Here is a 25,414-nt window from a genome sequence, read left to right on the forward strand (position 1 = left end):
TGAAAATCGGTTGAGTAAATCCTGAGACTCTTCATCTCTCAATACAAGTTAACTTGTTCACAAGCGGATCTTGACCGCTCCAACATGGCTGACACGCAGACGTATCGCCTTAGACAGAGAACAACAGACAACGCGGCATCCAGGTATGTATATATGTGGTTTACTGCACTACTCGCATTCACAAAGTCATGCAATGAACTGTCGCAGGTACCACACACACGCAAACTACATACTAGTCACTGATAATCGATATAGAAGAAACGCATGCTTTAAACACATTGCATGTAATTATTACAGCTCTCTTAGAGACCAAATCTTATTAAGTCAGTAACTTCAATGTGATGACTGTAATGCATTGCACTACCTCATTACAAAAAAATCACATTACTGTAAGGTGTTACTGTGTACGGTGTACTGTGCCACCATCAACACTGCTGAATACACAGATGGAAATGAGCTGACAGTACCAGAAAGCTCTCCTCCTGTTCCAGCCAGCGCTGGTCCTCCTCCATCTGCTGCTGCTGCATCATCAGCCTCTCCTCCATCAGATGGGCCGGCAGCCCCTGTCCCAGTGCTCGCATGTCCAGAGCGCCCCCGTCCTGACATACGCACACACATGCACACATTACCTCTAGCTATCGAGCAGGAGGGCTCCAATCCTGGACTGTCAGACTCCAGCACAGTTTGGTGATTTTCCTGCTCTACACCAACTAAACCATTAACCAATCAGTCGAACCACATGTATTTGAGCAGGAAAAGCACCAAACTGTGCCGAACAGACAAGGAGTACTGTGCAAAAGATACAGACCAGCCTTTTAACTTTCAGTCAAAACAGCCAAGCACAAGCTCACTCAAGCTCACTCCATTTTTCAGCACCAGGAAGCAGAAAACGTGCAGTACTGTGCAAAAGTTTGAGGCATCTGAGAAAATTTAAATTTTCAAAAACTATTTATGTGGGTGTTTATTTGCTCAGAAAAACATTATTATTAGAATAAATATAAAAATTACAGTACAATAAGTAGTACTTTTACATATGTTAACCTTTTCCAAACCTCTCCTGGTGGCAGCCTGGTACTATTTGTTGCCACCATCCAAAAACCTCCTGATGAATGCTTTGTTATGTTAAATCGAGTGGGCTTGTACCAATCCATACAATGGCTGGAGTCATCCAGAAGAAATCTGTAACTAAATCTTTCACCATATTTAGGTTTATTTCTATTATTTTAATGATTTTTGGTGTTTTTACAAGACAAAAACCACACTTAAAGCTGAGATAACTGGATTCAAACAACGTGCGTAGGTGCTTTTAAGACAAGCCTCAACAATAAAAAACAACAACATTTTTTTCAGTATTTAGTGTATCCGCATGCTGCCTTTATTACAGCTTCCACTCTTTTTAGGAGACTCACTTTCAATTTTTCAAAGAAAACTACAGGGATATTGTTCCACACCTCTTAAGTTCAGTCTTAGAAAGCGGGTTACATTTTCTGCCTCACTGCTGTTTACAGTTTTGGTGGTCTCCCAGTCTTGAACAGGGTAAAAGGGGGCTAACAAAGTATGCAGAGAAACAGATGGACTACAGTCTGTAACTGTAGAACTACAAAGTGCACCTATATAGTAAGTGGAGCTGATAAAATGGACAATGAGTGTAGAAACAAGGTCATAATGTTATGCCTGATCGGTGTAAATTCAAAACATTTTTGGAAATGTTAGTGCACAGGTTCATCCAAAAGTGCTTTAGCTTTCAAATAAATTCAGTACATTTAAATTTTACCATACCACTTGTGGTCCAAAATAAATCAGCCAGTTTTTGATGCTTCTTTTCACTTTTGATAAACATATTTTTATGTATTTATGTTTGAGCTCATCTAATTTAAACAACATAAAACTGTTCTTGAATCAATTTGCCAGAGTTTCTAGTGGCTGTAACAAGTAGCTTCTCAGTTTGTTAGAGTTAAACTCACCTGCTGGGTAGATTGTAGCATGTGCACTCGCACCACATTAGGCTGAATTGTTCATAAATGGCAGATGCTGAAAACAATCGGCACACAATATTATGAAATATGCACTGAAGTGAGCACAGAAAACTGACACTCACCTCCATGTTAGGAGACCACATGGGCACGTCCTGTCTGTGGTGGTTCCAGGTCTCGTGCGGGTCTAGAACAGAAGCCTGGGCTGGGTATCCTCCACCGGGCATAGAGGGCATGCCGTGAGAGCCGGGGAAACCAGAAACCTTCAGCAGAACAAGACGCAGGTCAAAACATGCTCAGGTGCCAGTGAAAAGTACGCACAAAATACAAAAATAACAGCTGGTTTTCCTATTCCCGCTCCCAGACAGAGCTTTTCTGGCTTAAAGATGCTGTTGAAGATAAAACATGGTACCAGATCAAGTCCCTCCCCCTCAATCCATCAACAGTATAAACTGCTCCTGAACTCTCGCTTGATCTTTGACCCTCACTCAAACCCAGGGGAGACCCCTCCAGTCTGGTCTGCTTCTCTCCCTTTCAGTGGAAGGAAATAAATGAACCGATTCAAAAATAACTTCACACTGGCCAGGCTTTTCACCCAGATGCCTTTTACGGTAAAAACAGAGTGAGCTCACATTGAAGTGATAAGGGCAGAATTTGGAGGGCGAGTACTATTTTAATGTTGTTTTTTTTTTTGGCAGACAAATTCCATCTTGAGTCAACAATTACAGCAGTCTTAAAAGAGCCTGCAGGAAATGGCTGCTGTCAGGCTGCTTTATGAGGCACTGCAGTGCTGTGAAACAACTTAACTTCTGAGTTCACTCCTCCGCTGCTGGGTTGGCAGAGCGGGCATCAGCCTCTCGACCCCAGGGCTAAGCTGGAGCACGGGGCTTTTTTCATTAGGAGTCATTTAGAGTTATTATTGTTGCTTTGCTATGCATTCAAAACTCATTACATAATGATTACATATATTTAAATCAATACACATTCTGAATCAACAGGACCTGGGGGGCCCCTGATTAACACAAAATTTAAAAAACTGTTGGCAACATTTGCTACTTCTGAGGGTTAGTGGGGCTTGCTCACTGGCAAAAACAGAGCTGGATGATCTGGATGTGTTATTGATGGAGGGCAGGAGCTGACAGTGCTCTGATGGGTTTGGTTACCTGGTAATGGTTATGCTGGCCTGCGTGCTGAGGGCTGGGGAAGTAGCCTTCACTGGATCGAGGACTGGGGTAACCGGGCCGGCTGGGCTGCAGGAAAAAAAGATAAAAATAAAAAAAGATTCAGCAAAAATACTTTTCTGCAAAGCTGCAATTTACTAAACAATCCTCACTGAAATATTTATATTACAAATGAAAAATGATCACAATGCACCAACCTGAAGCTGACAATTCAACTGACATTACTACAATGTTGAATTTTATTAAAATAAATCATAATAAGAATCAATAAACTAAATGTTTTTGGTCACAATACAATCCTTGCACTACTGTGTAAGTAGTTCCTCAGGTCAGAGTTATGTATTCAGTGTCATTTAAAAATAAACCATACACTTTCACCTCAATTCATGTTTTGGTATGTTTTTATGAAACACTGAATCATTCTGTAATTCATAAGGAATCTTTGTCAGATCAGAGAATCAAAGCCCTATTGCAAATGTGTGTCAACAGCAGCTACAGCACAGAAAAACATCCTGATATGTAAAGGCATGCAAAGCTGGCTGTGGCTTTAGGGGGATTAGATGGGGCAATGAGAGGAGAGAAAAGGCTGTTCTGAATCACGTAGTGTCTGTTATGTAACACGGCTGAAGGTAAACAGAGCTACGCAGGCCAGAGTGTTGGCTAAAGACAGAGCAAAGCGAAACACAGCGTTCTGCTTAATGTGAGCTTTGGAGGACACGTCACAAATGTGTCCAAAAAGTAAACCGAGTTTCATAACACAGTATGATTAATCACAAACACTTGTCAGGCACTGAGATCTGTTACAGATAAACGCAAGCACGCTTAATTGTAGTCATTAACGCAGCTTCATCAGATGCACTGTGTTATCTGTATTTGGTTTGCTTATAAAAACCAAACATAACTATCTTTATCAACTACAGCACTGCGCCAAAGTCGGAGACCACCTTTCCTTTACTTAATTTCCAGACAAAACGGCCTTTAAGCACAAGTTATTCGATTTCATCAGGAAAAAGCAGAACAAACAAACAGTTACTTAAACAAAAACCAAATATAATGCAGTTTTTAAGGATTTTAAGTGTCCACTCTTTGTCTTTATTACAGTTTCCATTCTTTTCAGGAGACTTGCTTTGAGTTTTTAAATCTGCAGGGATATTTTTCCACACCTCCAAAGTTCAGTCTTAGAATTTGGTTGCATTTTCTGCTTCGTACCATTCAGGTAATCCAAAAAACATTTAATGATGTTGAGGTCTGGACTTTTTTTTCGTAGTCTATTTTCTTTTCTCAGTAAGGACTTCTTGACAGCTACACATCCTTTCAGACCCATAGCACAGAGTTGTGAAGCAAGAGTGGAGCTTGATTTTCTCCTCTCTCTCAAAGATGAAAGCTTTAAGTGCTGTTTATCTGATGGAGGCAGTTTTGGTGTCTACCAGGTCTTCCAGGTGGTTGTTAGGAGCGTCATTTTCTCTGTAGCTTTTAATCAGTTTTTAAACTCCTGTTTTTTTTTTTACTTATTGTCCTTTAACTTTCTCCATCTTTACACAAGTGGACTATGTAATATCTAATCTTCTCAGAAATATGTCCAGAAAAATGAACAACCTGTACTTAATGACCATTTTGACTGTAAACTAAATAAACGAAGGGTGGTCTCTGACTTTAGCTCAGTACTGCACACTGAGAAAGGCTTTTATGGTGTTAATCTAGTTTTAACAGTGCATTAATGCATGAATCTTCATTCTGGTATGTTCAACTAAAAACTCTAGGATGACGAATTCCACAGAACACACAAGGAATCATCATTTATCATTCAAAAGCATTATAAGAGAGGATGGAAAGGAGAGGGGAAACTCGCAGCAACACACTATGCCAAAGCACACACTGCAGTGTCCCTGAACTGAGCGTAGGCCATTTATCAGTAAGAAGCTCAGATCTGACTCCATATCAGCACTACTATACCATATATGTCTACTACATCTTTGAATATTCTATGTTCTTGTTTTTATAATTATTTTCCCTGAAGTCCACTAATGTCACATTCATTTTCCATCTGACTGTTTTCCAACCTCTCTTCATCCCTTCAAATATGGCAGTTTTTCGTTACTCTGGCTTTAAGCTTAAACAACCTCTGTTCTGATTGGCTGCCCTGTGCAGCACCTCGTTCAAAGGCAGTTCAGGAATTGCTACTGTCTGCAGTAACAGCAGTCCATTTCACTGATGCGAACGCACGGACTAAACTGCAGTAAACTGAATGGGTGGTCATGTGTAAATATGTTCATGGTGGTGACCGCTCAGGCGAGCCAGTTGCTATTGCTCAGATCTTGGCTTGTGTCCAAGCAGTACTTGCTACAAAAGTTTGTGACGAATTTAAAATGGGTTGTTTTTGCAGCTTCCACATATGGACTGAATGCAGAGAGGAAATGAACAGCACATCTTGAAACCTTAAGACTGTTTACATACAGGTTTTGAGTCTGATGCAGTATCAAACAAGCAAAGACATTGTGAGTTTCCATGATAAGTTCTTGTTACGGAGCTACTAACTGAGCCAATTACATAAAAAAACAAAATCCAAATGTCAAAGATGATCGCTTTAGCTAAAAGTAGAGGGCTTACTTTAGGGGGAGCCTCGTCTGATCCACCTGAGTCCCAGGACACGGTGACCTGACGTCTCATCTCCATACGCAACCTTTCCTCCTGCTGAGCCTTCTCCTCCTCCAGAATAGTGCTGCAGGGAGAGAGAGAGGAGAGAGAGAGATGAAAGGACTTTTTCGGTAAGCAAAAGCTATTTCAGTAACGGATGGGAGACTACAAAGAGAGTTCTAGCTTCGGTAACTGAATAACGGCAACCTCATCAACATACTCCAAGCTATTACTGGAGTATTTTGACACATAATCAAATATACACAAATGTACAGAACTGTGCAAAAGTCAGAGACCATTTATGTAATAAATGGCATTAATGTAATTTTCAGTCGAATCAGCTGCGAGACCTGTTAGACACCAAAACTGTTCCCATCAGATAAACAGAACTTAAAGCTTTCATCTTTGAGAGAGGAGAAAATCAAACTGCTTCAGATCTGAAAACATCCACAGGTGCTTCTGTCCATCCTTCCGCTGTGAGAAGACGACTCAGCCCGATGGGTCTGAAAGGATGTGTAGCTGTCAAGAAGAACCTCACTGAGAAAAGAAAATTTGCACCAGAACATTGAAACTGGACATCTGGTGAGGAACAGAGTCTAAATTTGTAACTGGGACAACTTGAACCATGGGAAGCGGGAAATGCAACCAACTTCCAACACCAAACTTTGGAGGTGTGGAAAAATATCTCTGCAGTCTCCTGAAAAAAACGTCACATTATAGTTGGCCCTTCTGTGCAATTTTATGTTATACATGCTTATGAAATCTTTTCTGCTTTTTACTGACTTTTGCACAGTACTGTTGTTCATCAGTCAAGACAAATTTGGTGTGTGAAGACTTCTTGTTTAGTTCTGCACTGGAGCTACGAGGCTATTGTAGCAAACAAGTAAGGGAAGTTTACATCTCACCAATTAGCATCGCACAAACAGCACGCCTTAATCACACACTGAGTTGTTAATGTCATACAGACTTGCTTATGTGTTTTGACTCTGTATTGCACATCTATCCACAGAGACAATATTCCCAAAACGTGAGGAAAGGCCGATCCATGTAGTTCCCACATTTCCAATATTTGCCCATCACAGCGTCCTCTTTCTTCACTAGCTGTTTGCCCTACTGTGAAGCAGTCTGCTCTCTTGATAGCAGCTCAGCCCAGTGTTAATAAAGCCCTTCTTGAGTCTGCATGTCCTCCTCCGACGCTCCCTAGCCTCCGGCCCAGACCAGAGCTGCAGCTCCTGGAGCCCAGCCAGAGGTTAACGAAGACAGGCTGTCATCTCCAGAGAGCCTGGGCAGAGCTCCGGCAACGAAACTGTTTATGGAGAACGCATTCCATAATCCTACAATTTACAGATTAACTTTATTGGGACCTGGGGCATTTTAGTGGCTCTCTTATAGATTTTTTTATATTATGGACGTCCTCTTTACCTTCTCAGTCCAAGGACAATGCCCCCAAGCAAATGTGTGAGGATCTAACCAAAAACAGCAACTTCTATTTCTTTTTCTTCTTCTATGTTTACTGCAATCAGGAATGAAGAGAAATGCCACTTTCCAAACAAAGAGCTCTGGTACCGCACTGCCAAACGGCTCTCAGGAATAGAACAGCGACCTCTGGTGTTTAATAGTGAACATAGCCAACCATTCCTCTTCTAATAAAACACAAGGAGATTCATACTATAGAAATAATACATAGATACAAGTCCAACACTGGACCAGACCTTTGAATAAGTGAATTCAGCTACTTCAAGGTGCACATATTGCTGACCCCTTTATTTAAACTGCATACATACAGCTTCAACAGCTCTACATATACAAATCTGTATGTGCTGGTGTACAGTTGTATATGTTTGCTGGACACAGAGAAGCCAGGCTAACCTGAGTTGGGTCTTGAGTTCAGTAAAGCGGGGTCTCTTGCTGGGGTCATACGCCCAGCACTTGGTCATCAGGCTGTAGAGAGTGGGAGGACAGTTGTGGGGCATAGCCAAGCGCTCGCCATTCTCTATCCGCCCAATAACGTCGTTGTTCTTCACGCCCTGGAAGGGCTTAATGCCATACATCAAGATCTCCCACATGCACACACCTGAAAGAGCAAGTGAGCGAAAGAGAGAAAGAGTAAAATATCTTTCATAATGGTAGTCATGGCACCACCAGTACTCCTATCAAGTTAAAGAAGAATATCTAATTAGTCAACTCTAACTTCCATGAGCATATGAAAACACTGAGTAATCTCATTGAGACACTCCACGTAAGGCTTTTCTTTAAAAATACATGGCAGTGCAAAATGTGTTTTGTTTGTAAAATAAGACTTTTTGCGTTTCACAAAGACTGCGTCACATTTCATTCAAAATCCTAATACGGCCAAAGGGTTCATAAACTTTTAAACTCACTACTAAGCTAATTTTAAGACCCCTTCATGTGAAACATAAATAAGAAAAATATATTTTATATCATTAGTCTGCTCTCTCAACATAAGTTACAATTTCTTACACTTACCAAACATCCACACATCACTGGCTGAGGTAAAGCGACGGAAGTTTATGGATTCTGGTGCCATCCATTTGATTGGCAGTTTCCCTTTGGAGGCTGTAAAATTAAAAAATACAGCTTAATTATTTAATTGATGTCAACCAATACTATTTACACACACACACACACACACACACACACACACACACACACACACACATATATATATATATACATATATATATATATATACACCACAATTTAGGGCTGGGATACAGGAAATATAGTGCTATACAGGTTCCCCATTTCCTTTGGCCAATTAACACCAGTACATTAATTAAAAATCAGGCTGAGATGTTTCACTTTCTGTTTTATTAGACTTAATAGCCTATATGTAATCTGACCAGACCGCATACTTTGACTGATTGTATGTACAATGAGAAGCCGTCTGGCTGTAACTATCAAATAAAGTAAAAAATAATTTCTGATTCACTTCGAAGTTTTTAGTTTACCTCAGGAATATAATGCAGTAAAGAAAATTTAAACTTGATTAACTACTGTTGTTGAATTTATCAGTGAATTCATATGGTTTGGAGACTGTGAATATATGGTTTACTGTCTTTAGAGATCTGTCATTTCGAGCATTATAGTGGTGCAACATTACTATGGACTACCAGAGGGCGCTACATCCTCAAAGCAAAAACTGTCGGTCTAATATTAAGAATGGGATAGTTTTTGATTGACCTACACTTGGTAGACTTGATGTTGGTGGATGTATTACCTTTGTAATAGGAGCTGTCCTCCATGTACCTGGAGAGTCCAAAGTCTCCAAGTTTCACACAGTCTGTGGAAGACACTAAGACATTCCTGGCAGCAATGTCCCTGCAGAAAACATACATAGAGACAAACATGAATAAAAGCACCTGATTTCACACTGAAATATGAAATCTGTGATTCTGAATGTTGAAGGTGAAGCAGTTTATTCTTCAGAGATTGCGTTTATTTTCACCTGTGCACAAATCTCTTGCTCTCCAGGTACGCCAAGGCTGTGCTCAACTGGTAGGCAAACAGAATCAGTGATGCCAGGTCCAGGTTGTATTTTCTTACTTGTAAGAACGACCTCAACTAAGAGAACAAAAATAAAAACAACAAAGAAATTTGAAATGTTAACAACGCCAAGAGACTGACAATGTAGACACAGACTGACAATTCATAAATCACATAACAGGTAAACATAAAGTACTGCGCTAAAGTCTGAGATCACCCTTCATTTATTTAATTTCCAGTCATAAAAAACAAGTTATTTATTTTTCAGCATTACGAAAAAAGCAGAAATCAAGTATTTAACAGAAAATTACATCATCATCATCATCATCACTTGTATTTATATATCAGCTTTCTCATGCTCAAGGACGCTTCACAATCAAGAATTATCAACACATTAAACATCAACACATTAAACAAGAGGACAATACAGGTAAACATGCTAGTATAAACGGAACAACGATAACACAGTGAAAACAAGTAAGTAAGATTTAAATGAAGATAGAGAGGCTGCATCCCGCATAGACTGGGGGAGAGTGTTCCACAATTTGGGGGCTACTACTCTAAATTATCCATCACCCATAGAAGTCAATTTAAACCTTGGAACATGATCATGTTTTCAGAATGTAGTGTGTCTACCCTTTTGTTTTATTGCAGTCTTCATTCTTTTCAGGAGGCTTGCTTTCAGTGTTTCAAACAAATCTGCAGGGATATTTTTCCACACCTCCAAAGTTCAGTCTTAGAGGCTGGTTGCTTTTTTTTGTTTCTCACAATCCAGGTAATTCCAGACACACCTCTTTTTTCTGTATCTTTCAATCAACTCCAGTTAAGAAATCTTCTGTTGTTAAGCTTATTTTCCTTTGCCTTTAACCTTCCTTATGTGGATTATTTAATACCTAATATCCTCAGAAACCGCTCCTGAATAAATCACTTATACTTAATGGCCTTTTTGATAGAAAATGAAATAAATGAAGGGTGGCATCTGATTTTTTGCACAGTACTGTGTGTGCCAGTCAAAATTTAGCCAATGAAACGGTGTCTCACCTCGCCCAATGTGCAGAGCTCCATGATGATCCAGACTGGGTTCTCTGTGATTACACCAATCAGCTTCACAATGTGAGGATGGTCAAACTGCCGCATCGTCACTGTGACACGTGAATATTGAGATTGATTAGATACTCTCATTAACTCTTTTCTATGCATCCATCATTAACTCATATATGTACCTCTGTTTGCTTCAAATGAATATTTTAACAAAACAAAATTACTGTTATTTAAATGTAACATTTGGTGTCTGAGGTTTGGTTCTTTAGTTTTGCACTGAATTCATGAGATTAATGATCTCTAATAGACTTGTTTATGTGGTTTTTGACACTGTATGACATACTGTTATTTACAAACATGGACAAAAGTATGAACATAGTTTAGGCTTCTACTTCATGCTATGAGTGTTTTTAGCTATGAGATGTACTTTTGTCCATTTTTTGTCCATGACAAGCAAGTCTATTTGAGATTACTTAACAAATCGAGGGTGTGATGATTCAGGCATGTAGTGTGCACAATTCTGACTTCTGGGGTTTAACCTTCCACTTCTTAGCCTTGTAGCTCCAGCAAAAAAAGAAAAGCAAACATCAGACACCATAAATGTTCTAAACCACCTCCTTGTTTCTACACTTATTGTGCATTTTATCAGCTCCACTTACTACATAGGTGCACTTTGTAGTTCTACAGTTACAGACTGTAGTCCATCTGTTTCTCTGCATACTTTGTTAGCCACCTTTTACCCTGTTCTTCAGTGGTCAGGACCCCCACAGGTCCACCACAGAGCAGGTACGAGTTGATCAGACACAGCAGTGCTGCTGCAGTTTTTAAACACCTCAGTGTCACTGCTGGACTGAGAACCAAAAATATCCAGCCGACAGCGTCCTGTGGGCAGCGTCCTGTGGGCAGCGTCCTGTGACCACTGATGAAGGACTAGAGGATGACCAACACAAACTGTGCAGCAGCAGATGAGCTATCGTCCCTGATTTTACATCTACAAGGTGGACTGACAAGGTAGGAGTGTCTAACAGAGTGGACAGTGAGTGGACACAGTGTTTAAAAACTGCTGTGTCTGATCCACTCGCACCAGCGCAACACACACTAACATGCCATCATTACGTCAGTGTTACTGCAGTGCATGTCGCCTGCGAAAGTTCGCAAAAATCCAACAGGGAACGAATAAAATGTCATATTTTCGGCATCCTGAAGCATGTTTGGTATGTAAGAGTAGTTTTTATGAAATCCTGCTAATAATCATATTTTTATAACTTCACTGTAACAAAATATGTTTTTACATCCTGATTACAAAACACTGTTACATGTATTCTGTTTCTGCTGACAGACAATAGTTATGGACCACAGTGAGCAAACACTGACTGCACCATTCACTCCATACTCACAAGCTTCCTGCAGGAACTTCTCCCGCACACTGTCTGAGGTGCAATTCTTGCATGTTTTAATGGCCACGGATAGAGCGGGATTCTCCTGCAAATCAGAGAGTGCACAAACCATTCAATCACATGCTTATGTCCACTCTCGATGGACCGCTTCAACAACAAACCACTGAAATGTGAGTGGATGTCCCAAGAAACATAAATGTTGCTTTCAAAATGAAACATTCGGTCCCCAAAATGGTAAGCAGACAGGAAATGTTCTTGACTTTAATGTACGTTAATGTAATTTTGAACCACTTTCACTGATCCGTTTGTCATTAACTGTTTAGACAATGTAAAGTGAAGATGGCTCAATCAAATGGTGTTAGAAATGAAAGCTACATGAAAAGTCTACTGCTCTTTTTGTTACTTGAGAAATATTTATAAATATCAAGCACCAACAATTCAACAAGTTAAAGAAGTATTCCACTCACAGCTTGTCGTTAGAAAGTGAATGCCACCAAAAACAGTAACAATAAACTTAATTTTCAATGTAAAAGTATGATTTGCTTATATAATCCACCGTTTACTTCTACAGAGAAGTTTTTGTAAGTTATGCAGCACAGCCACAGCTTTGTTTTGCAGTCAGGACATTTACACTGAAATTTCAGCCTTGGCTTACTGTCTTTCTGGCGCCATTCACTTCCTCCAAACTTGCTCAAAATTATTATGACGATAATTATGGGTTGAAACCTTCTTTAAATACCGTCTCAAAAATGAAGCGGTGTAGTGAACGGCAAAGGCTTTAACAGTGTGGTCAGTCTGTTCTGATTAGGAATGTTTTTAGGGGAGGTTTTGAGAGAGAGATGCTTACTGGGCTGGCGTAGATCCCCTGATGGACGTCTCCAAACTGACCTTCTCCGATGCAGCGGCCTAGCTCGATCCGCTCACGCTGGATCTCATAATCCCTAGCTGCACACAAATAAAGAAAACAGAGCGATGCACTTCTGTAAGTAAGCAGCCGTTACTGCGAATGGAACAGCTTAATTCAGTTTAATGGACACTACTTCCAACATGCTTGCACTAAACTTCATGCTAACCAAAAAAAGATTCGGTTATAATCAGCAAATGCATTCTACAGCTTGATTACGCGAAGTTGCAAATTCATGACTTATTCAGATTTTGAGCTGCTACTTTCATTTCTAGTTATGAGTTATGCACGATCTTAACTTCTTACTTCCTGATATAGAAGTGCAGTGAATATCTGTATCAGCCAAAATCATGCCGAGTGACCAATACACCATCACAAAAATGAACCAAACGTACAGGAGGTGGACAAAACAATGGAAACACTGCACTAAATACTCACTCATTTTATCAATGACCACATAGGTGCCCTTTGTAGACATACAATTACAGACTACAGCCCATCTGCTGATGCACAATTTTAGCCCACTCATCAGTAGAAAGGGACCATCTAAGATCATCCTCAACACAGCAGTGACACTGTGTGTGTGGTGCTGGTACGAGTGTATCAGACAGTGTTGCTGGGGATATTTAAACAGCTCAATGTCACTGACAGATTTATTTAAATGCAGATGACGTTTGAGCACAGCTATTAACTATTAACTGTCTGAAAAGAGTTTTGTTTGGCTGATTCCTCAGTTATTTCCCTCATCGGTTCAACAGACTCTAGAACGTTCTAAAGTTAGTAGTGCAGTGCTGCTGCTAACTCCAAATATAGCTGTGCGCTGTTCTGATTATGGACCTAGACTGCACAATATAGAGATCTACACTGTTCCTAGATAGAAACCACAAAGACAGATAGACAAAGACTGAGAGAGTTTTACGCTACATATGAGCATTACCACTAAAACGCACACAGCTGGTGTGATCGGCTACGCTGATTAGCACAGAAATGTACTGCACATTGTGTGGCGTGGCACATCTAGAGGTTATGTCTGCTGTAAAGTTAATTTTTATTCACTTTTTATCCGCCAGCGTCATATCCTAATTTTCAATAGACTCTTTTTTTGTCTGTATTTACTCAATTGTATATTAATTGTAAAATCTTATCCTCTGCTCATGCTGCTCTTGATGTGTTATGGTTTTGCTATTTGGTGTCGACCAGGATGGAGGATGGGTTCCCATCTTCTCTCAGAGTTTCGTCCTCCTGCTCTTAGGGAGTTTTTTTCCAATGATGGATGGGCTACAGTCTGTAACCGTAAACCTACTGTAGGTGTATCTGATAAAATGGCCACTGAGCATGAGCACGTAATGTGGTGTTTCCATTATTTTGTCCACCCTCTGAAAATATCAGTCAAAACAAATTTCAAACATAAAAATCTCTCTTATATTATCTCTTAGTTGGACGAGTCCAAGCCATGACCCTAGCTCTATCGCAACACACCACAGGCAGGCAGCACGAGCACAAGAACAAAGGGGAATAAAGAAAGGAAGGAAGGAAGAAAGAAAATGACAGAAAAACATGAGAAGTAAGGTTACCTTCGTCTAATCCATAGCACTCGGCTGGGTGATTAAGAAAGGGAGAAAACCGAGAGAGCTGAATTTTAGAATTAGACACAGACAGCATGAAGGAGACAGAATAAAAGAGAATGACAGAAGAGACGCCCAGCAGGCCCTGCTGGAGTTAACACGGAACTGGTCAAATGATGAGAATAAACATCAGTCTGGAGAGGTTTAGAAGAGTCACTCATCACACTGACTTTGTCAGAGTATATTACAGTGCAAGTCAAAAGTTTGGGCACACCTGCTCACATAGGTTTCATGTAATTTTACTATTTTCCAAAGTTTAGGATAAGAGTAAAGACTTGCGGCGTTCTCTCAGGCATGATTCATTAAAAACAGATTTTTTTGAACTTTCCTTGCTTTTTTTAATGAAACAGTTTGATGTAGTATGTAAACAAAGCTAATGTTTCATAATATACCGTTCACTCTCCGGTCTATGCAGCCCGTCTATAGAAACCAGGATGCAAAAACAGACTGTTTTTAATTGAGTTTTTGTGATGTCAGGAAATGCATTTAAATAAATGCACATATTCAGCCTACAGCATTTTAGGCCTGCTCACTCCTACTGATGTTATAAAGAGTGTCAGCCCAAACTGCACAATAACGTTCAACATTTACATACAGAGGTCATTTACATATATGAGTCTTAAAGGCACAGTAACAAACCACAAACATAACACCTCAAAAAAAAAAAGTAGAACATGGGCTCTGACCTGAACCCTGACCTTCTTACAACAGCTTCAACGTGTTCTATTTAACACATTTTCTTCTTTGAATATTAACTTACAAATCGTGCAGACTAAGGCCCAGTCCCATTTCAGCCCTCGCCCCTACCACTTAGCCCTTAGCCCTCTGTTTTGTGCGTTCACGTCTAGGAGTAGGGTGTCCCAGATTTTGTTGAGATAGAGGGGTAGGGTGAAGTGTTAGGGCTACATGGCCCTCCAAACAGAGGTTTTTCAGAGACTCACTCCAAACGGAGAGTTATGAGAAAAAAAGACAAGATGGCTACGTGAGCGACCAAAGAAACCCACGAATGTGAGAATTTTCTCCATTAAAAATTACAATAATCATCGTATTATCTTAGTTTACTGTCATTTTAATGTATTATGGTTGTTTTCTTCATAACAAGCATAAAAAATCGCTAATAGCATGCTAATGTCTTGGTAGCTAGCTAGCTAACTTTCCTGTTCCACCTTAAATAGTCCAGCAGTTCTGATGCCTGAAGCGCCAGAATGTAACTGCTGCACCATTTAAGGTAGGGTGGGAAAATTCAAACAAGAACCTGGTGAATATCTGACTTCAGCTTTGTTTCACCAGAGAATCAGGGGTGGGAGATAATAAATAATTGTCTTTTAGCCCCTCTTTGAAAGCATAGGATTCCCTAAATGTAACTAAAGCCCAGCAGTGAGGGGCTGAACTTGGGGGAGCAGGGAGGAACTGATCACAGAAGACGGGTTGGGTCGCCTACAGAGCAGCACTAGTAGCTGTTAATGAAGCAATATATATATTTTTTTCAATTTGAGGGTTGTCCCATTTCATAGGGCAAGATTTCAACCACTACCACTTGTAACTCATTTCCAAGGGGTTAGGGTGACACTTGAAAACAAGGGGTAGGGGTAAAAAGAAGAAATAGGATTGGGTCTAAATCATAATTTTTCTTTGTTTTAAATGAAAATCTGTTGTTTATTTCAAGGTTTAAATGACCCCACTGTATGTGTAAATGACCCCTGTTCTGAAATGTGCTTCATTTAAAAAGCAGTCCTCTCCTTATAACTTCAGCATTAATGGGCGGGGCTAAACTGATATGTTTGTTTTTGTGACATCACAGAAATGAAGGATTCAAAATGGGCTCTTTCAGCAGAGACCATATGGATTAGGGAGTGAACATGTTTAAAACATTAACAGTGTTTACACCTTAAAGCAAACTCTTATTTCAAAAAAGCCACAATATGAGCCCTTTAAACATTCTGACTTAGAAATAAATTCAGGTGTCCAGTTCATGATTTATATTTGTCAAATATATTTCAAGATCAAAATGACTTCAGCATTATAATCAATCAGGTGTGTCCAAATACTTAGCTGTTACTGTTATGTAGCAGATGATTGAGGTATTCAGGGCAGGCATTTGAAATGAATGGCTGTGTAGGCAGTGTTGGGTGTTATCCAAGCAATGTAAATGACAGCCAAGAAATTAGTTATTCAAATTAAACAGCAATTACAGACATAAATAAAATCCCTGCCTCAAGTATGGCATTTCTGTAAATCAGTGTTGGAATGTGTGTGTGTGTTTGTGTGTGCGTGTTTGTGTGTGTTTGTGTGTGTTTGTGTGTGTGTGTGTGTGTGCGTGTTTGTGTGTGTGTGTGTGTGTGTGTGTGTTTGTGGCCACAAGTACCACAGAAACTGCTAGAATGTGTGACAGAAACTGACTCAGATCCATTTCACAGGCGATTCAACTGAAATACTCACACACAAGAAAACACAGACATGGTCAGCTGGGCTGCACGCTGTGTCCTGTGATGTGACTGCAGCTCTATTCAGTGCACAAGCTCTTTGTGTCTCAGACTCATATGAGGCCACGAGATCGGAGAATTTGAGCCCTTCAGGCACTGACTCGCCCTCTAACACTCCAAATGCCCCTTCAACAGCTTCCCGCCATCCACCACACAGCCCGCTAACACATACAGTGCTGTGCAAAAGTCAGAGACCCCTATTCGTTCATGTCATTTCCAGTCAAAACAGCCATTAAGTACAAGTTATTCATTTTCAGGAGATATTTATAATATTCCCTTTGCATAAGGAAGAAAACAAGAGGAAAATAAGTGGAAAAAAACAAGAGTTTCCAAAAGTGGAGTTCAAAAAACAATTAAAAGCTACAGAAAAAAAGGGACTCTTAGCAACTGCCTGCAGCTACCTTGCAGACCACCGAAACTGTCCCCATCAGATAAACAGCACTTAAAGCCTTTATCGTTGAGAGAGAGGAGAAAATCAAGCTCCACTCTTGCGACTCTTGTGCATAAAGTCAAAGGAAAATCATTTGAGAAACAAGATTTTCCAAAACTAAAGTTCAGAAAACAGGATATGTAACAACCGTATAAGACATGGTAGACCACCAAACTGTCCCCTCAGATAAACAGCACTTAAAGCTCTCCTCTCAAAGAGGGGAAAATGGAGCTGCTTCAGATCTGAAACATCCACATCCATCCTTCCACTGTGAGAAGAAAACTCAGCGCTACGGGTCTGAAAGGGGGTGTAGCTGTCAAGAAGAACCTCACTGAGAAAAGGAAATTTGCACTAAAACAGCACATCTGGTGAGGAGGTTTTATTGACTAATGAATCTAAATTTGTAACTGGGATTTTTAGATCATGAGAAGCAAAAAATACAACTTCTGAGACTGAACTTTGGAGGTGTGGAAAAATATCCCGGCAGATTTCATTAAAAACACTGAAAGTGAGTCTCCTGAAAAGAATGGAACCTGTAATAAAGTTAAAGCGTGGACACAATAAATACTGAAAAAAACTGTATATTTAGTTGCTGAGGCTTCTGATTTTTTCCTGACGCTGAAAAATGAATAAATCATTTAATGGCCTTATTGTACTTAATGGTTGTTTTGTCTGTTAAATAAAACGTCTTTAACTTTTGCACAATGATGTTCAAAAGTGTGAGCACACTTGTTCATAAATTTTCCTTAACTGTATTGTTTTCTACATTTCAGAATAATATTGACGTCAAAGCTATGCAATACCACATACAGAATGAGAATAATCAGAAATATTGGACTTCTACCAAGCATTTAGACTCATCATACCTCAACAAAGTTGGCTGACGCAAACACATTAACCAAGACACACATTCCAGTAATTAACTTTTAATTATGGCACACACAGTAATTAGAATGATTTAACGACTGTGGTTTAGCATTTACCACTTCTTTGCTAAATTTCTAAACGAAATCTACTTTTTTCATTTTATTTTAATGTGTAGGTTTGGAAGTAAATTCACACAAAGGCAAAAGTCTTTAGATAAAAATCTTTTTAAGATGAAAACATTCAATCAGATGTCCAGACTTTGGACTGGTAATAGAAACACATCACAATTAGCAAGTCATGGTTGCTGCATGCAGGGCTGTAATAAAACTTCTAGGTCCATATTTACAAAGAGACTCAGTGGTTAAGGTTCTAATCTAGTAAGAGCTCATTCTCCACCTACGTGACTGCATTAAATATAATGTAAAAAAGGACTGATCCTGGAACAGCACTCTCATTCTGAGAAAGAGTTCTTTAACCATGAATATGCTTAAAATATACCAAATATGTCATATTAACAACAACAACACAGTGTAAGATGGGTATTTTCAGTCTGGTCATATTTTCGGTAGAGGTGGGCAATATGACGAAATGTCACCATGTATGTCATGAATTATGTCACTATACATGTTTCTGAGATGGTTTAGCACTTCTTGAACAACAGACAACTGCATGCATCATAAAACAGACAGATTTTGACCAATTACAATTACAGTAAAACAACAATAATCAGTGGATAGTAACTCAGTTTGCATGTGTCAGTAATGTTTTGCTGATGCATTTTGTCCCTTTTGATGTGTTTGCAAACCTCATAAACTAAATATCAAAAAATATGTCATGTATTGTGATTTTACATTTTAGCCATATCGCCCACCCCTACTTTCCGTCCATCCATCCATCCACCATCTAAACCGCTTATCCTTCTGGGTCGCGGTGGGGTGCTGGAGCCTATCCCAGCTGTCATTGGGCAGAAGGCAGGATCCCTACTTTCCAATATGGTCTAATTCAGCTTTGTAGGTCAATATTTTACTTTGTAGGCCATTAAATCTTTATCTGACTATTCAACGTCACATAAATAACTGCGATGTTTTTTTTTTCCATTTGTTTACTGTAAGCAACTCATAAATGACCTAAACTGGCCAAAGAGGCTGATTAGCTACCTCCTAGCTGCCCATTAACTATAGTATCTAACTGATAAACAGCTCAAGCTCAAATAAACAAACATGACTCACCACTGCCCTCTAAAGGTGTTACAGCACCAGTCATTAGTTAAAACTTTCATTGCTTTCATAAAACCCACAGCACTTCTCAATATACATGTTCTGCTTTCTTTGATTTACATGTATTTGCCTCAATCCAACTGATGAAAACGCAGCCCATTCACATTCTGTTAGCTGTGACGTAAACATGACTGTGAAGCGAACAACAGTGGAAATTAATAGGGACCAGCTCAAATAATTGTGACAATAAATGTGATGCAATAGATGTAAAGAGGATTTTTTTTCCGAATTCATACCTAAGGTGATCGTTTAGATGTAGACAAAGTAATTCAGAGTGGTTTGATGTGAAATTCTGCATTAGATTCCTCAGATTTCTTTACATTGACAGTGACAGGAACCAGGTGCCTTGATGTCTTCTCAAGTAGTCATTTCATTTACCATTTCATCCAAAACAACCAGTAAACTAGGCCACAATCTTCTCAAAACTATTGTAAAATCTCTATTTGTAATATTTGTAATTATTCCATGTAAAAGCTTATAAAGTAGGTTTTAGAGCCATTAAAGTCTTCGAATGCTGGGTTCCTATTACTACCACTGTGAACAACTACGTACGTTCTGTAGAATTAGTAAAATTCTTTAGAATTGAGTGTTTTACATCACACCACTCTGAATAACTTAAAGATTTATTTATGCAGAAACTTTGAAAAATCGGTGGAACTCCCCTTTAAAGCCACGCACACATAAATAAGCCTGTACTCCAACCAGTTTGAAGCTTTTTCAAGCCTACTACACGATTCCTAACTGTGCTTGCAGAGAGGCTGAGCAAGTGCTTTGGTATTTGACAGCTGGATACTTTAACGTTCTCTGGCTGCCACATGCACAAACCAAACAAGCCAGGCTGGAGGAAAAAGGGGTCGGGACTGGGCTCATGGAGTCGGAGCCGGAGTTTTGGAGCGAGACAGAAACATCTGTGTCCCAGGAGAGTCTGAACAGCAGAGAGCAAGATGCTCACACATACAGTGTAAGTGAGTGAGAAGTACTTACTGGAGGGCATGGTGTAGGTATCCTCCTCATCTATGATCTCCGCATAGTCGTCCGTCTCTGTGGGGAGACAACAGGCAGTGAGTGGTCAGCACGAGCGGAAGGTCAGAACTACGTCAAGCCTGACTCTACAACTGTCTAAAACAAGCAACCACCCGAGTTTACCGATCCACTGCACAAACTAGGTCCAAAAACGAAAATAAACACGTGAGTCAGTATGGAAACTTCCGCACCAACACCCCCACACGACTGGACGCACTGACAGAAAGCGCTAAACCACACACAAAAACCGAGCAGCAGCTTCTCTCTCTCTCCACTCTCTCCACACAGACTCCTCACTCACTCGTGCGTGGTGTGTATCTGTCTGCTCGCCGGGCCAATCAAGGAGCAGCGTGAGGGAGGAGAAAGGGAAGGAAGTGACTCCTCTGTTCCTCTCTATCTCTCTCTCTCCCTCCTTCTCAGGAAGATACAGATTTAGCTATCTGTGCTTGGAGTGGTTACTTGCTGATTTTTTTCCCTAAGAGGCAAGGACTAGCCCTTTAAAAGAGGAATGCATTTGGGGGGGGGGAGAGAGAGAGAGAGAGAGAGAGAGAGAGAGAGAGGGAGAGGGAGAGGGAGAGAGAGACTGAGAAGCACTGAGACACGAAAAGAGACAGAGTGAGAGCGACAGATGAAAAGGGTGAGAGACAGAAACACACAGAAAGAAGCACTGAGACAGAGAGAAACAGGGAGCGAGACAGAGAAAGACAGAAAGTGACAGAATGAGAGAGAGAAAAAGAGTGTGAGAAAAAAGAGACAGAGAAACAGAAAGTCTGAGAGACACAGAGAGTGAGATAGTGAGAGTGAGACAGAAAGAGAATGAGAGAAATAGTGAGAAATAAGAGAGACAGAGACAGCCAGACAGAGAGAAACAGAAAAAGAGAGAAACGGAGAGAGACTGCAGAGAAAGAGTGAGAGAGACAGACAGCGAAACAGAGGAGAGACAAACAGACAAAAAGAGAGGGAGACTACAGAGAAAAAGAAAGTGAGTGAGACAGAAAGAAAAAAGCGACAGAGAGACAGAGAGTGAAAATAAGAGGGAGAGAGATTTATAGAGTGAGAGAGAGAGAGACAGATGTGCAGAGGGAGAAAGAGCAGCATTTAGCTAAACTTTAGCTTTTTTTTGAAGATGGTGGGAACTGGTTTTAAAGCGAGAACCGTTTTAAGGGAGATCTGGTGTTAAAGTGGTAGTTCAGTTCCACGGAGGTCCATAGGTGAGGCTGTGTGGGCAGTGTGGAGAGTTGTACCACAAACCACTGGACACAGCACTATTAGACACTTAGCATTTCAGCAAAATGAAAGGAAAAAACATGCAAGTCTATAACTTTATATAGTACCAGTCAAAAGTTTGGACACACTGACCCTTAGCAGAGTTTTCCTTAATTTTACAGTTTTCCACATTTTAGTTTAACAGAGACCAACATCTGTTTAAGATTCTTTACAGTTCTGTCCCCCTTCTGTCCCCATGTAGCTTTACAAAGTTTTACTATTCTTTCGATGCATCATCTATACTGGTACACTGTGATATGATATAATCCTGGTGTAGCATCCATAATGTCTCTGATGTCATGAGTATCCAGGACCTGACAGTTAACTGCAGTCCATGTTATTTGCTGGGAGCTTTAGATTGTTTTGAAAGCACATATTTAAGTTTACGCAAAATAAAAAACAGACTACCTTCTGCTGTTTGCAGCACGATCAAAACAAGTGACATCATCTCAATGCTTCTAAGACGCTGCAGCACTCAGAAAGAATCAGCTCAAATTTATTAAAGCAAATATGTTTGGAAAATAGATGCAATATTGAATTTTATCAACTAAAGACCTTCACTACTTAGTCAAATGCAAAAGTTTGGGCACCCCAGTCAAATAACGTTTTAGGTAAGAAGTTTTTTTGCTTAATTTAACATACTGGACAAAAAAAGAAAACATAAAATACGGTCTGTGCAAAAGTTTTGGCACATTTTACACTTTATTTTTTTCTCAACATGTTCAGATCATCAAAAAAAAAAAAATTGAAATTTGCAACTGCTATATCTAAGTTTGTTCTGTGTAAAGGATGTGTTAACTTAACTCTAACTTTTGTGTTAGAAAAGATATTTGACGGCATTTATTGTACCCCAGAAGAACAAAATGTTTAGGCGACACGGTTTTACTACACTAAAATATGTTTATTTTATTTTTTACATTTGTTATCCTACATAATAAATATATTATATTATATATATTACATAATATGTGTGTGTGTGTATATATATATATATATATATATATATATATATATATATATATATATATATATATATATATATATATATAAAATAGATGTTACATTAATCCACAATGCTAGAGAATGTAGATTTGTATATTCTATAAATGTATGATAATTTATCATCGACAGTACATGAAAAATATCGGATATTGACATCAGCTCACATTTCCCACCTCTGTGCATCCCTACTATTTATAATCATATGAAAATTTTAGTGCACAATTTCTATGGCACAAAATCTGTTTACTGAATTTAAGATAGGATAAAAAATAAAATAAGACGTATTAAATGTACTATAAACTTTGTACAAGCCACACTGTATGTTTTATTGTCCCCCCAGTATGTTAAACTTTGCAAATAAACAGTAATTGTGCGTTAAATATGTGCATTAAAAGTGTGTTCTCTGCAGATATTATTTCCACTTCAAAAAAATCAGCAAAATGAGTCATTTGAGCATCGGTAGCCAAAATTCACATATTATTCTATATTTGACTTTGAAACAAATTTCAAACATTTTAACATGAGTGTTTAGATCAAATTGTTATGAAAAACCTATAGTGAATCAGGTGTAAGCAAACTTTGGGCTGGTACTGTAAGGAAAGAAAGTAATAAAACATCAAACAAGCATCCACAGAAACACAACACAGATCTACTAACTAGCCTATAACAGACAGAGGACAGTTCTACTCTACACTGCTGATTTGTCCCACCCAGCAGCCCCAGTGTGTTAGTGGAGAAAACAGCGCGCAAAGTGAAAACAGATTAAAAGCCAAACTTTACCATCCCCACTAACATCTTCTGCAGGTCCGAGGAGAGCATGCAAAGAGAGGAGACACGGAGAGGAGAGAGGAAACGAGAGAGGAGAGGTTACTGCACCAAAAGACCTTCAAGTACACAAGAACCTCAACATGAAGGTTACTCAGGCCAAACAATACAGACAAAATATCATATTGTGAGTACACTGTTGTGTGTTGCACTTTCTATTTGCCTGTGTAAAAGTCAGATCATTCTTCATTGATTTAATTTCACATTAAACCAGCTATTAAGTACAAGTTATTCATTTTTCAGCATCAGGAAAAGCATAATAATATCAGCTCTTCTCAGTTTTTACCGTGTCCACCCTTTACCTTTATTACAGCTTCCATTCTTTTCAGGAGACTCACTTTCAGTATTTTTATAGAAATCTACAAATCAATTTTCCACACCTCCAAAGTTCTTAGACGTTGGCTGAACTTTCTACTTTTTATGATTTAAAGTAATAAAACCCCACATTTCAGATGTCCAGCTACAGCTCTCTGTCCTGTTCTTAGTGAGGCTTCTTGACAGCGTCACATCCACCCAGACCCATAGCACTGAGTTGTCTTCTCACAGTGGAAGGATGGATGTGGATGTTTCAGATCTGAAGCAGCTTGATTTTCTCCTCTCTCTCAAAGATGAAAGCTTTAAGTGCTGTTTAATTGATGGGGGCAGTTTTAATGGTCTACCAGGTTTTGTACAGCTGTGAGGAGTCTCATTATTTAAGCCCTAGTCTTGTAAGCTCAATGCAAAAGGTTCATTTTACATCGAATCTATTCAGAAATTTCTCCTAAAACACGAATAACTTGTACATAAATAAATGAAGGGTGGTCTCTGACTTTTGCACAGCACTGTATATTATTTACACAGTCAATCATTCATGTGACATCGTTAAAAATGGTCCTGTATTATTTTTGAACAAAATAATTTGTTATGAAAACATGCAAATGCCTTGATTCACCCCAACAATGAAAGATCATCAGTGATTGGCCAGGATTCTCACAACACATAATAAAACAGTCAGTGATTGGTTACAAGCTTATTTGCATATTGTGAACCTCTGTAATATCAGCATCACAAAAATGACCAACAAACAATGTACTGTGCAGCCCTAACGATCACGGACGCTTCCAGCTCCAAAGCTGGGAGATGGTACTGAAATAAAGAGAGAAATTTCCCACATGAATATTTCTGTAAGTCATTAAGCAGCCGGGGGTGGATCAAGTTAAAACGGCTGTTGGTGGAATGTGTGTGGGAGTTGATTGAATCTGGACCTGGAGACGGTCATGATTCTCCTGCCAGCATTGTTCCACTCCTAGTCCACACACCTGGGGCGCGCTCGCGCGGCAGAACGTTACGCTTTAAAATTCCCAGATTTCTTCACCAATTTTAGCTCTTTCCAAAGGAATGTGATGATGCTGAGGGATCCAGAGAGGATTCCACCGGGTTTAAAGCCTGTGAAGGGTGTGGCCATTTAGAAACACTTTAGAGACCAAACTCAATTACTGTCAAATTTAGCACCATTTATGTTTTCTGTTCACACAGCAGTGCAGGCATCTTGGCCAGGAGATGGAGATGTGCAGTAGCCAGGTGTTTGAGACTGAATGAATGGCCAAAGGACACCTAGTAAGTGAAAGAGTCTAAACTGACCCATTAAATATCCAAAAGTCTGCTCATCCAGTGTTTTTTTTTTCTGAAATCCAGGGCATTAATAAGGAGTTTGTCCTCCTTTGCTGCTTCTACTCCTTTGGGAAGGCTTTGCACTAGATGTTGGAACATTGCTGTGAGGATATGACTGCATTCAGCCATGAGAGCACTAGCGAGGTCAGGCACTGATGTTGGACGATTCTGGATCACAAATGCCACTTGAACTCATCCCAAGAGTATTCCAGGCTTTAAAGCTCCTCAGTACCTCAGCACCATGGTTTAGGACTACACACCTGCACACCAGCTTAAGTGTTCTGGGCTACTGACTAGTCCTTCCTTAAAATGCAAACATGCCCAAAAGG

At 39.6% G+C, this 25,414-nt stretch overlaps 1 protein-coding gene across 16 annotated transcripts in view; it reads right to left on the reverse strand.

Annotated features, from left to right (window-relative positions):
• ptk2aa (protein tyrosine kinase 2aa) overlaps positions 1 to 25,414 on the reverse strand; it is a 204,457-nt gene that overhangs the window by 18,408 nt on the left and 160,635 nt on the right. For 9 of the 16 annotated variants that reach the window (XM_036567576.1, XM_036567582.1, XM_036567581.1 and 6 more), the window contains 14 exons: positions 23,391 to 23,408; positions 20,304 to 20,360; positions 14,212 to 14,235; positions 12,581 to 12,678; positions 11,734 to 11,818; positions 10,337 to 10,437; positions 9,258 to 9,373; positions 9,030 to 9,130; positions 8,276 to 8,365; positions 7,658 to 7,862; positions 5,762 to 5,873; positions 3,137 to 3,223; positions 2,099 to 2,236; positions 468 to 599 (listed from right to left, as the gene is read on the reverse strand). In XM_036567576.1, coding sequence (XP_036423469.1) covers positions 468 to 599; positions 2,099 to 2,236; positions 3,137 to 3,223; positions 5,762 to 5,873; positions 7,658 to 7,862; positions 8,276 to 8,365; positions 9,030 to 9,130; positions 9,258 to 9,373; positions 10,337 to 10,437; positions 11,734 to 11,818; positions 12,581 to 12,678; positions 14,212 to 14,235; positions 20,304 to 20,360; positions 23,391 to 23,408 — 1,364 coding nt within the window. Of the gene's footprint in view, positions 1 to 467; positions 600 to 2,098; positions 2,237 to 3,136; positions 3,224 to 5,761; positions 5,874 to 7,657; positions 7,863 to 8,275; positions 8,366 to 9,029; positions 9,131 to 9,257; positions 9,374 to 10,336; positions 10,438 to 11,733; positions 11,819 to 12,580; positions 12,679 to 14,211; positions 14,236 to 20,303; positions 20,361 to 20,465; positions 20,853 to 23,390; positions 23,409 to 25,414 lie in introns of those variants that run through there. The other 7 variants (XM_036567574.1, XM_036567583.1, XM_036567587.1 and 4 more) reach the window with 6 other exon arrangements.

The sequence above is a fragment of the Colossoma macropomum genome, unplaced genomic scaffold, assembly GCF_904425465.1.
Source record: "Colossoma macropomum unplaced genomic scaffold, Colossoma_macropomum, whole genome shotgun sequence".
In the NCBI taxonomy this organism is placed as follows: domain Eukaryota; kingdom Metazoa; phylum Chordata; class Actinopteri; order Characiformes; family Serrasalmidae; genus Colossoma; species Colossoma macropomum.